Source organism: Octopus bimaculoides, chromosome 17, assembly GCF_001194135.2.
Source record: "Octopus bimaculoides isolate UCB-OBI-ISO-001 chromosome 17, ASM119413v2, whole genome shotgun sequence".
NCBI lineage: Eukaryota > Metazoa > Mollusca > Cephalopoda > Octopoda > Octopodidae > Octopus > Octopus bimaculoides.
Window position 1 is genome coordinate 28,019,474 of NC_068997.1, and position 11,193 is coordinate 28,030,666.

Below are 11,193 nucleotides of genomic sequence, written 5' to 3' on the forward strand. Positions count from 1 at the left end.
GTGTGTGTTTCTGCATATATTTTTCTTGTTTATTTTCCTTGCATATTTTAATCGAGGTCAGACTATTAAACCTAACGTAGCTTATGACTAAAGGATTTGACGCTTTTGTGGTTGCTTAAACAGCAAATGCCTGCAATCAAAAGAAAGAAAGAAAGAAAGAAAGAAAGAAAGAAAGAGGCTTATACAATATAACAATGAAGCAAGCATTGACGAGTTTTCTGACCTTCTTCTAAATCGGCCAGTAGTAACGCCACTAAGGCGTTGTGAATTAATTACAATGCGACAAATATCAAATAAGCTCCATGGGTGGGGCAACGATTTTTCATAAGATTAAAATATTGAAACTAAATAAAGTATTTATATTTTAAACGATTTTTCTAAAATCTTTTTAAGCAGTTCTAAGCAATTTTTTTAATAAGTGAATTGGCAAAGACGTTACAGAATTCTTCGAGGTTTTTGTTCCGAATCATCGCCCGGATCTCAAATCCTACCGTGGTCGATCTTTCTCTTGGCATTGCAGGCATTGCTGTTTGGCAAGTTTGCTTCCCAGCCACTTGGTTCCGAGTTCAGTCTCACTGCGTGGCATCTTGAGCAAGTTTCTTTTTTCTACTACAACCCCAGATTGATCACTGCTTTGTGAGTGAATTTGGTTGATGGAAACGGAAAGAAGCTCGTCATGTGTGTGTGTGTGTGTGTGTGTGTGTACGTGCGTGTGTTAAGCGGTACTAGTTTGTGTTTTCGGTAAAAGAGACCGCTAGAGTAAGTACCAGACTTTGCAAAAGTATAGTAAGTCCTGGGATCGATTCGTTCGACAAAAATTCTTCAGGACGGTGCCCCAGCTAGGCCACAGTCTAATGAATGAAACAAGTAAAATCTTTATAAGAATTAGATTATGTGTAGGGTATTGTGGTGTCAATGAGTAAAAACATGATTGGTAACGTGCCAAGGTCAAATTGAATCTTTTTAAGCCTCATCAGAAAGGTCGGCGTGCTTGTAATAGATTATCTTTCATTGAGTTGAGAAAGACATAATTCTGAATTCTCATTTCAATTCTCGGTTTCACTTCCTGCTTACTCCAAGGGAAAAGAAAGCAGTAACTTACATATTGCTAATTATCGTCATCATTATCGTTTTGACAATTTTATCTACACTGACATATGTTGTGTAGGTCTGTTGTATTGTATATCACCGTACTTCTTGATCACGTATCACCTAATTTGCTAAACCCTGAATCCTCAGGTCACTGTTCACTACTTCTTCCATTGTCTTTCACAAGGTCTTCCTCTGCTCTGGATATCTTCCTTTGTCATCATGCAGCAACATCTTTACCAAGTAGATATCATTCACTTACATAACACGTCCAAACCAACGTGTCATACTAAAAGAACAATAGATAGAAAGATGTTTTTGTGTTGTAATATGGACTACACAAACTGGATGAAACAACCTCGCTTCTACTGAATCATCTCCAGATTAATTACAGCTACCGTCACATCTCTTGTATTATTTTCGTTGAAATATGTCTTGCCCTTATAATCCATTGCAAAAATCTCAGATTGTGTGATTGTTTTAATGTCTGTAGCTAGAAGTCCAAACCCCGTCGTTCCTTCTAACATTCAATCGTGTTCTTGTTTATTTCCCAGGAAACAGAAAGACGATGGATACTCGAAAACATAAAGATGAGAAAATGTAAGACGTTCGTCCCCAAATCTGATAATGTGTAAGTAGACAATGATTCCTACTTTGGCTTTTTCTCTTTACATAAACCCCATGAGAATCTGATCCTTAAGGAAATTTCCATATTTCTTCCTTAGATATTTGATCGGTTTTAAGTAAAAAAAAAAAAAAATACAGTAAATCAATCACAGAATATCACTTGCGTTTATCGATCGCAGAGGAATGGAAAGCAAATTCACTTTTTGTTGGGATTCAACCATTTGACATTTTGTCAAGATACCCTAACCCTTCCAGCCCTGATGATAAACATAGTACTGATGATTTAGACTCAAGAAAACAATTTTTATCAGCGAAAGAAATTAAATGATGTATGTTAATGTGTTTTTCAAAAACCAGCACAAACCAAATAAATCGGTTTCAATCGAGGATTTAGATGATCCGTAGATTCAACATATCGTTTATCAAACTTGAAACCGGTTCGTTGGACCACATCCCACACCAACATCAGAATGATTAATGCTCGTAGAATCTACTGAATGCAATCTCTGTATTAGTGGATTCTTCTGTGTAGAAAACAGTTTGAGTAACATTTAAGCAATGGAGCGGATTATGTCAAATAGCACGTGACATTTTTTATCCATACTATTTATTATCTGTTCTGGCTCCCTGCACCTTGCAGTCAACTTTGCCCTTCATTCTTTCTGAGTCAAGTAAAGAAAGAGACTCCTTGTAATATCTGCTCTAGCTTTTTGCATTCTGAGTTTATATTGGTCATATTACTGGAGTCCCACGAAACTACTGTGAACTGTTGACATCTCAGTTCAATAAAAAAAAAATAATAATATTCATATATTGTTTGTTTTGTTTTTTTTCAATTTTCAGATGTCACTGTGGGTATGATATAGAACAACATGAAAAGCAAACACACTACCCTTTTAAATGGGAAGAAGAAACAGACACTGAGCTGTTGCCAACAAATGCATTTGGTGAAGTGGAATTTCGAGGACTTGGTCAGAAAATTGGAAAAGTAATTTGCTTTAAATTAAGTCAAAATTTTGGTTTTGCTGTCAAACGATGGGAGGACAAACTCAGTTACAAAGACACACACACACATCATTATCTTTCTATAATGGGCGTTAGGGTCACGATGTTTTTCGAGATTACGAAGGAGGTAATCAGGAAGGTTTTAGTGAAAAAAATGTAAAAAAGTATGATTTATTGGATATTGAGTTTTGTATTAATAAATCACCTTCGATTTTTTTTTTTTTTTTTTTTTTTTTAATTCCGGCGATAAAGATTAATTCTGGATCCCCCCGTTCATGAATGTAGAGGGTTTAGATTTGCAATACTATCCCTTTATTTCCCATCGTAGATGGGTAGATTTGCTATCTTACTATAATGGGCGTTATGGCCGTCTCTTTGTCTGTTCCCTCTTCACGACCAGATGGCTGGACCGATGGCTACGATATTTTTCGGTATTACAAAGACGGGGATCTTGTTCAAAACGGGGGCACCAGTTTTCATTTATGTTTTATGTAGTGTTTTTGGTACCGAAAGACTTTCAAACTTCGTATACTTATCTATTTTGTGTTATAGAAAAGAAAAAAAATTTTGTATTCGGATTTATTTCATATAAAAAATTGTCTTATTTCGATAATTTGAACCAATCACTGACGATTCAGCTGTTTACACTTACTCCTTTGGCACTTTAAGCGGTGTAAAGCGTATTTAATCTCCATTACTTCTGACATTTTGCAGAGGCAACACACGTGTGTTCGTTTTCCCAAACCCTAACCCTAACCCTAACCCTAATTGACTTGCTCCTTCCCTCAAAACCATGCCTTGTGCCTATAATAGAAAGGTTTATTAGCTACTGCCAATATGCTTCAGCCATTTTTTGACAAGGAAATAATTTTATCACCGCCGAGAATCGTTTGTTTACGTAGTCAGCACTTAATGTATTCGGCTGAATGGACGTCAGTCATTGGTTGAAATTACAGAAATACGACAACTTTAATATGAAATAACTTGCGATGTACGTTTTTTTTTTGTTAAGAAGACTAAGAGAAAAAGATGTTTTATATGACACATTCTACCAGTGTCCCAAGTTTCAAAGTGATTCGTTAAGAAAATACTGGTGCCCCCGTTTTGAACAAGATTCCAAAGACGGTCGTCAGGAAGGCTTTTAGCATTAAAAAATCAGAATGTATGATTATTTTGCGGATATCAATTTTTGAATTGATAAATCATCTTCGCGTTTTTATTGAAAATTTGCTGACCATAAGTAACTCTAGATTTCCATCGTATAGTTCATGTCCCCATCGTAGATATGAAAGGGGTCGCGAGGACGGTTAATAACGAAAATAAAATGGAAAGTGTGTCAGAATAGTGAGTGTGATTATTTAGTGGTTATGGAAGTATATCAGTTCCAAGCAGGATTCGAAATGACTAATTAAAGCGAGTGTTGTTTACATCTCAGTTTTGTCAATCAAAATAATCAATGGTTCAAGAACATTCAAACATTATTCGCATAGAACAGTGAGATGCAAGTCTAAGTTTGATTTTTTGCAACCCTAAAGATTCCGCTCATGCGTTCACAACAAACAGGGCACAGGGCTAGACTTTAAATCGGGTAGGTGTATTTTTACCCACTCCGATGTTTACACACAGCCAGTTATATGTCACTATGAGTAGAGCAACAGACTCCAGTAATTTGGAAATTAGTGTCGACCAAACAGAAAATATTGTCTACAAAGAAGTTTTGTAATGAAAGCCAGAAAGAAAAATGGTTCGATCAGGATCAAACTTCGATCATGTGACCACAATAGTACCAACTATAAACACGTATGTGCAGAAGGCAATCTGACAATAATAAAGAAATGTTATGGTGAAAGTACGGATAATTTTTGACTTCCCCTCGTATTTCCGAGTACCAAAGTGCAAGTATTTGAAATTTCTTGTATCTAAAATATTAAAATATATTCAAACATATTGATCTTATATCATTATTTCTCACAGTTTGTCCGTGTGGATCATAAAACACCAATGGAGACAATTATTAAATTGATAACAGCTCAATGGAATTTGTCGTTACCAAACCTGCTTATTTCTGTGACCGGAGGAGCAAAGAACTTCCAGATGAAGCCACGGCTTAAAGAAGTATTCAGGCGTGGGTTAGTGAAAGTTGCAAGAAGTACAGGTAAGATTTATCAAAATGTTCAATATGGTGGTGGTAGTCGTCGTCGTTGTCGTCGTCGTTGTCGTCGTGGCAGCTATGATTGTAATCGTCGTCACCATGGTGTTATTGATGATGATGATTTCTTTACTAGCCACAAGGGCCTACAGTATGATATTAAACATACCAGAGAGGAAGATTGCAAACCACTTAGAGGTATACATGTAGATTAAAAGGTGGTTGGGAGCAAAAATAGGATACAACATGAAAAACAGGTTAAAAAGGAAATACAAAGTGAAAATATAAGCAAAGGCACCTACACACTCACAGAGGAATAGAAAATTCCTACCTAGGGTGGATCAGGGTACCTCAGGACTTCATTTCACTTTCTAGTCACTCCTTGGCTTCTCCAAACAGAAACCTTGTGATACAATTCAAAAGCCATGCCACTCTGCATTTCGTTTGTTGCTCTGCCAATTCTGCCAGATGCTAATGTCACTTTATGCAGAAGACTGGCCATTTTGAGGGGAGGGGAAGTTGATTACATCAACCCCAGTGTTCAATTGGCACTTATTTTATCAGGCCTGAAGGAAAGGCAAAGTCCATCAAGGTAAAATTTGAACTCACAATGAAAAGAGCTGAAAGAAATGCTACTAAGTATTTTGTCATCTGTGCTGCCGATTCTGCCAGGATATCACCTTAAATTAATTCCTTCTGCTATTAGTACAAAGGCTGCCTTAAATTTTTCCCCATTTTTGGAGAGAGGGGAGGAGCTAGTTGATTCCGTCAAACCCACTATTTAATTGGTAATTCATTTCCTCGACACCAAAAAGATGAAAGGCAAAGTTCACCTCGACAGAATTTTCACCTAGATTGTAAAGCATTTAAGTCTCAAACAAAAACTGTCTCCGTCTCAGAAAATTAAATATTTTAGTAAAGGTAATGAAAATTTTAATGAATTTTAACGCATTTCCTCCAGCGCTAATGCTGAATTTTTGTTTGCTTACATTACAGGTGCCTGGGTTACTAGTGCAGGATTACATGCTGGAGTGATGAAGCATGTTGGAGAAGCTATTCGGGATTACGGATTTGCATTATCTGGCAAGGACAAGGTGGTGGCAATAGGCATTGCACCATGGGGTTGTGTCCAGAAAAAAGAATTATTAGAGAATCCAAATGTAAGCTTCTTATGTGTTTTAAGCATTTTGTTTGTTTTCTTTGAAGTATGTAATAAAATATACGAAGGTCAGCGGAAAAGTTCATAGGCTGACCAAGGTACTTTGATTGAATGTGACCGAATGAGGTTTATTTTCCAGCATAGTCCCCCTTGTGATCCACACACCTCTTCCATCAGTGTTGCAATGCTTGGATCTTATTGGGAAGAAACTTTCATCTTGTTGGGCAAATATGACATCGTCACAGCGATACTAGTTCCCAACCAAATGTTTTTTTTGTTTTTCTTGTTGGGGAACGGATGATAATCAGGAGAATAGGGAAGGAAGATCAATCAGTTCACACACAGCAGCCATGGAAACTGAATTTCCTGGCTGTTTTTGTATTGATAGCCTTCAGTAACTGCCTGAACAAGTTGGCATAGCACTCTCCATTGATGGTGTGGCCTTTTTGAAGATTGTCAATTAACACAAAGCCTTTTGCATCCCTACCACAAAAAAACTGAGCCATCACCTGCCCTGCAAATGAAACGACATTAGCTTTCTTTGGCGCAGGTGAGGAGGGGTGATTCCACTGCATGGACTGTCTCTTTGTGTCTGGCTCAAAGTGATGAATCCAACACTCATCCTTGGTTAGGAAACATTCAAGGAAGCCAACTGGATCTGCCTCAAACGATGTCTGATTTTCCCCATGTTGACATCAGCCCGGGGTACATTTGAGTAGGTGTCAAAAGACATTGCACCTGCCAGAAACCTTCTGTCAATCATGTCCAGTTTCATTGTGCAGAATGTTCTCAAATGTATCACAGGATATGCTATTTGGTTTAGAGTCAATCACATGTCTTCCACACAATGTTTTCCTCAGCAGTGACAGTTTCAGGATGTCCAGAACTTGGCTCATCTTCAAGCCTTTCCTTTCCCTTCTTAAATTCAGCTTCCCACTTTTCATGCTGACATAGTTGCTACATTAAGGGATGATATGGAACATCGTCCCCTAATGTAGCAACCATGACAGCACGAATGTTGCTGTAGCCTAAACCCTTTTCTGCAGGTAGCTGATAACCCCATGATGCCAAATTTTGTCTATTTTCAAGAAAAGTCATTACTAGTTACTGTTGAAGTCTTCTTTGAAGCATCAGATGTCAGTGTACCTGGAAAGAAACAATTAATTAGAAGAGGTGAAATTAATGCATGCATCACTCCTTCATTGTCACCCTAAGAACTTTTCTGTCCACCCTCGTATTAATCCTCACAAATTTGAGATCTTCTGTCTATATCAGATATCAGATATCATCATCATTGTTTAACGTCCACTTTCCATGCTGGTATGGGTAGAATGGCTTGACAGGAGCCAGCCAGCCAGAAACCTGCACCAGACATACAAATTATCAATATTATATTATATATTAGTATAGGTTTCAATTTCTGGCACAAGTCCAGCAATTTTAATAGTAAGGCTTTAATTGATTACATCGACCCCAGTTCTCAATTGATACTAGTAAGGACAGAAGATAAGTTGGCCTCTGCAGAACTTGAACTCAGAACATAAGGACGGACAAAATGCTGCTAAGCATTTTGCCCAGCATGCTAGCTGCTCTCCCTGCTCACCCCTTTATTACATGATCATCATCATCATCATCATCTCAGGTTTTGTTGTAACTCCGGGAATAACAACAATGATTGCAATAATATGTCTGACATCTAAATTATTGACTTGTAGGGATCTTGGCCGGCTGAATATCATGTTATAAATTATCATAGCAAAAGGATGAGCCCCTTGGATCCTAATCACTCGCATTTCATCCTTGTTGATAATGGTACTCAGCATACTTTTGGGACAGAAATTGAATTCCGAACTCATTTGGAAAAGACCATTGCAAGTAAAAATATCCGAGGTAAGTTGTAACCCCAGTGAAATTTGCGACCCTGAAATGAACTGGAATTTATTTCAAAGAAAAGGATTTGTGTGTAACAGTATATTAGCCAAAATCACTGCAATGTACTAATTTTGCTGAAATCCTTAAAATCTCAGAGTAGCCAGGGGGACTTTGAATTTAAGGATTATAAGGATATCTTATCCATATTTATGTATCTAAAACTCATTTAATCCTTTTATTATCATATCTCTGTTGAGATGTTCTGTGTTTCTTTCAATTGATTTTAAATATAACGAAGAATATAGCAAAAAAAAAACTTAGTTATCATTAAGCTAGAGTTAAGAACATAAATTGTGACTAAGGTTTGGTGGAAGATTTTAATTCAGAACTTATGGAAACAAAATATTTAGACTACAGAGCCAAAGCCGGTTTCAGGCAGGTTGATATCAAAAGAGTTAAGCCAGTTAGTAAAGTTAGGTATTTAATATATGAGAGATTGTATTTCCGTATGTGTGAAAGAGTATTAGCTTTGTTTAGTAATGTTCTTCTTATAGGGAGATCAACTGCAGATTACGTAATATATGAGATAAGTCATTTTTTTCTTTCTATTAAACATGGTGGGCATAAATTTCTGACAATTTTACAAGTATTTTAAGGTTTATTTTTAATTTCTTACCAAATGCATTTGAATATTATTTTATTTTCTTTCAAATTTCGATTATGCAAACTTTATCCAATGAATAATTTTTAAATGCTTAATACAATTGAATTAGTTCAGGAGGAAACGAGTATCAAATTAGCATCACATTCCATTCCATTTATAAATCGGAAGACTTGTGGTTTCATATTTCTAGAATGTTTATTGTTTGTTTTCTAATGACTAAAACCACTTTATTCATGCTAAATGTTGTACTTTAACGAGGTTATACATTATACTTTAATTAAGTATATTTTTATACCTTAAGTTTTTTGGGTTGTTTTTGTTATTTTAGAGACAGAAAAGATCAAGATTCCAGCTGTTGTAGTAATGGTTGAAGGTGGACCTGGAACTCTGAAGACAGTCTTTAGTTCAACTTCATGCCATACTCCAGTTATTGTAGTAAAGGTCTGTAAATATTCCATAATCTAATTATTGGTACAGCAAGTTTACACTGTTTAAATCTTTAGGATTTAAATCAACCAATATTTGGCCCAAATATTCTGTTTTATGTTCAAACTGGCTGGATCTGGGCTCTTACACCTACCCTACAATGTCATTCTAGAAATAATCATGGGAACCTGTGAAAGGAGTAGACCTGGGAAAATGTAGGATGAAATGATGAGAAAGGGTCTTCAGACACTGGGCTCACTGAGATGACAAGGGACTGAAACTCTGGTGATTTGCTGTACTTAAGAAGATATTTCAAGCTAAGTAAAATAACAGCCATCCATCCATACCATGGCTACACCTCCACTCCCTCTCCCAGCCAAGAGGTCTTTGCCAGTGCCAAATAAGATGAATTTGTGTCAGCACCACGTAAAATGCACCTGTGTTGATGCTACGTAAACAACACTTGTGCTGATGCCACGTAGAGGTACACATGCTGGTTGTAAGTAGAAAGTGTCTGGAACTGTGTAAAGTGGTTGGCATCAGGAAGGGAATCTAGCTGTAGAAACCATGTCAAAACAGACAATCGAAAGCTGGACAGCTCTCCAGATGGTCAGCTCCTGTCAATCCAATCCAGGCCAGAGTGGAAAACAGACATTAAACGACAATGATGACATCATTGAAATCCCAAAGCTACAAGATAATGCATGATTAATTCAAAACAATGAGTAAAAATAAACATTACATTTGACAAAGTAATCTGAATGCTGAAGGGTTAAATATCTTGTGATAAGGCAAAATACAAACAAGAGGTCAGCTCGTATAAAGTTTTACATGAATGCAGAATGTTTTATTAAATTATTTTAATTAATTGATACTTTATTTGGTTTTTATGGTCAGTTGCTCTTTTTCTTTCTTTTCATAAAATAATCAGAAGAGAAATGACAGTGCTTGTAACTCTCTTGCATGGCCTTTGTAATTGGGAGAAGAAAAAGTAAGTACTGTCTCAAGACCCTAGGATTCATAGGACCAGTTACCAGATTTCTGTGGTATATATGTGACCAAGATCACAACACTGCCCCTGGATGGGACGCCAGTGCACTGCTAGGTTACTCATTTACAGATGACTGGACTGAAGCAATACGAAATGAAGTGTTTTGCTCAAAAGTATAATACACCACCCAGACCAGAAATCGAAACCACAATTTTGTGGTCTTGAGTACAACACTCTAACCACCAGGCCATGTGCCTTCATGACTGGAAGAAAGAGATAAGGAAACTAGAGTGCATCAGACTGAAAAATTGTCTGAATTCTTGCAATTTACAGGTTAAAATTTTGAATTCAATGAACATTTTCAATTTCTCTATTTCATTGTCAGGGATCTGGTCGGGCAGCAGACATAATGGCTTATGCTTACCAAACAGCATTCAAGAATGTAGAAGAGGAAAATGACAAAGATATAACTGATGGGTCAGTGTTTTCACATCTACTTCACAATGACTTATTATCTTTCATCTTTTATATCTTAGTCATTAGATTGTGCCCATGCTGGGGCACCACCGTGAAGAGTTTTTGGTCGAATGAATCGACCCCAGTATTTATTTTTATTTATGCCTCGTATTTATTATATCAGTAATTTTTTCTGAACCACTAAGTTACAGGGATGTAAACACACCAACATCAGTTATAAAATAGAGAATAAACACACACACACACATGACTGGCTTCTTCCAGTTTCCATCTACCAAATTCACTCACAAGGCTTTGGTTGACCCAAGGCTGTAAGACACTTGCTGAAGGTGTCATGCAGTGGGACTGAACCCAGAACCATTTGACAGATATTTGTCTTCATCTTGTTTGTTGTTAACCACTATGCCATATGCTCATGGGCATATGGCATAGTGGTTAAGGGTATGAGCTACTAACCCCAAGATTCCGAGTTCAATTCCAGGCAGTGACCTGAATAATAATAATATCGAAAAATACCTTAGGAATGAGAACCCAGGTTTGAAATTTCCCCAAGACACCTGATGAAGGCTGGAGGGTATATCAGCTGAAACATTGTGTTAACAACATACAAGACGAGGACAAATATCCATCAAATGTAAATAATGTACATAATTCCTCACCTCTTAAATATAGAACTGTATAACTTCTTGTGGTGAAATTGTTCTATTTATGTAACTTTTCATTCTTTTTCATAT

At 36.8% G+C, this 11,193-nt stretch overlaps 1 protein-coding gene across 1 annotated transcript in view; it reads left to right on the forward strand.

Moving 5' to 3' along the window:
- Nucleotides 1-11,193, forward strand: part of LOC106872652 (transient receptor potential cation channel subfamily M member 2) — a 77,483-nt gene that overhangs the window by 27,572 nt on the left and 38,718 nt on the right. The window contains exons 3-9 of the mRNA XM_052974138.1: nucleotides 1,644-1,720; nucleotides 2,560-2,704; nucleotides 4,696-4,876; nucleotides 5,867-6,030; nucleotides 7,745-7,919; nucleotides 8,894-9,006; nucleotides 10,368-10,616. Of these exons, the coding sequence (XP_052830098.1) occupies nucleotides 1,644-1,720; nucleotides 2,560-2,704; nucleotides 4,696-4,876; nucleotides 5,867-6,030; nucleotides 7,745-7,919; nucleotides 8,894-9,006; nucleotides 10,368-10,616 (1,104 nt within the window). The remainder of the gene's footprint in view (nucleotides 1-1,643; nucleotides 1,721-2,559; nucleotides 2,705-4,695; nucleotides 4,877-5,866; nucleotides 6,031-7,744; nucleotides 7,920-8,893; nucleotides 9,007-10,367; nucleotides 10,617-11,193) is intronic.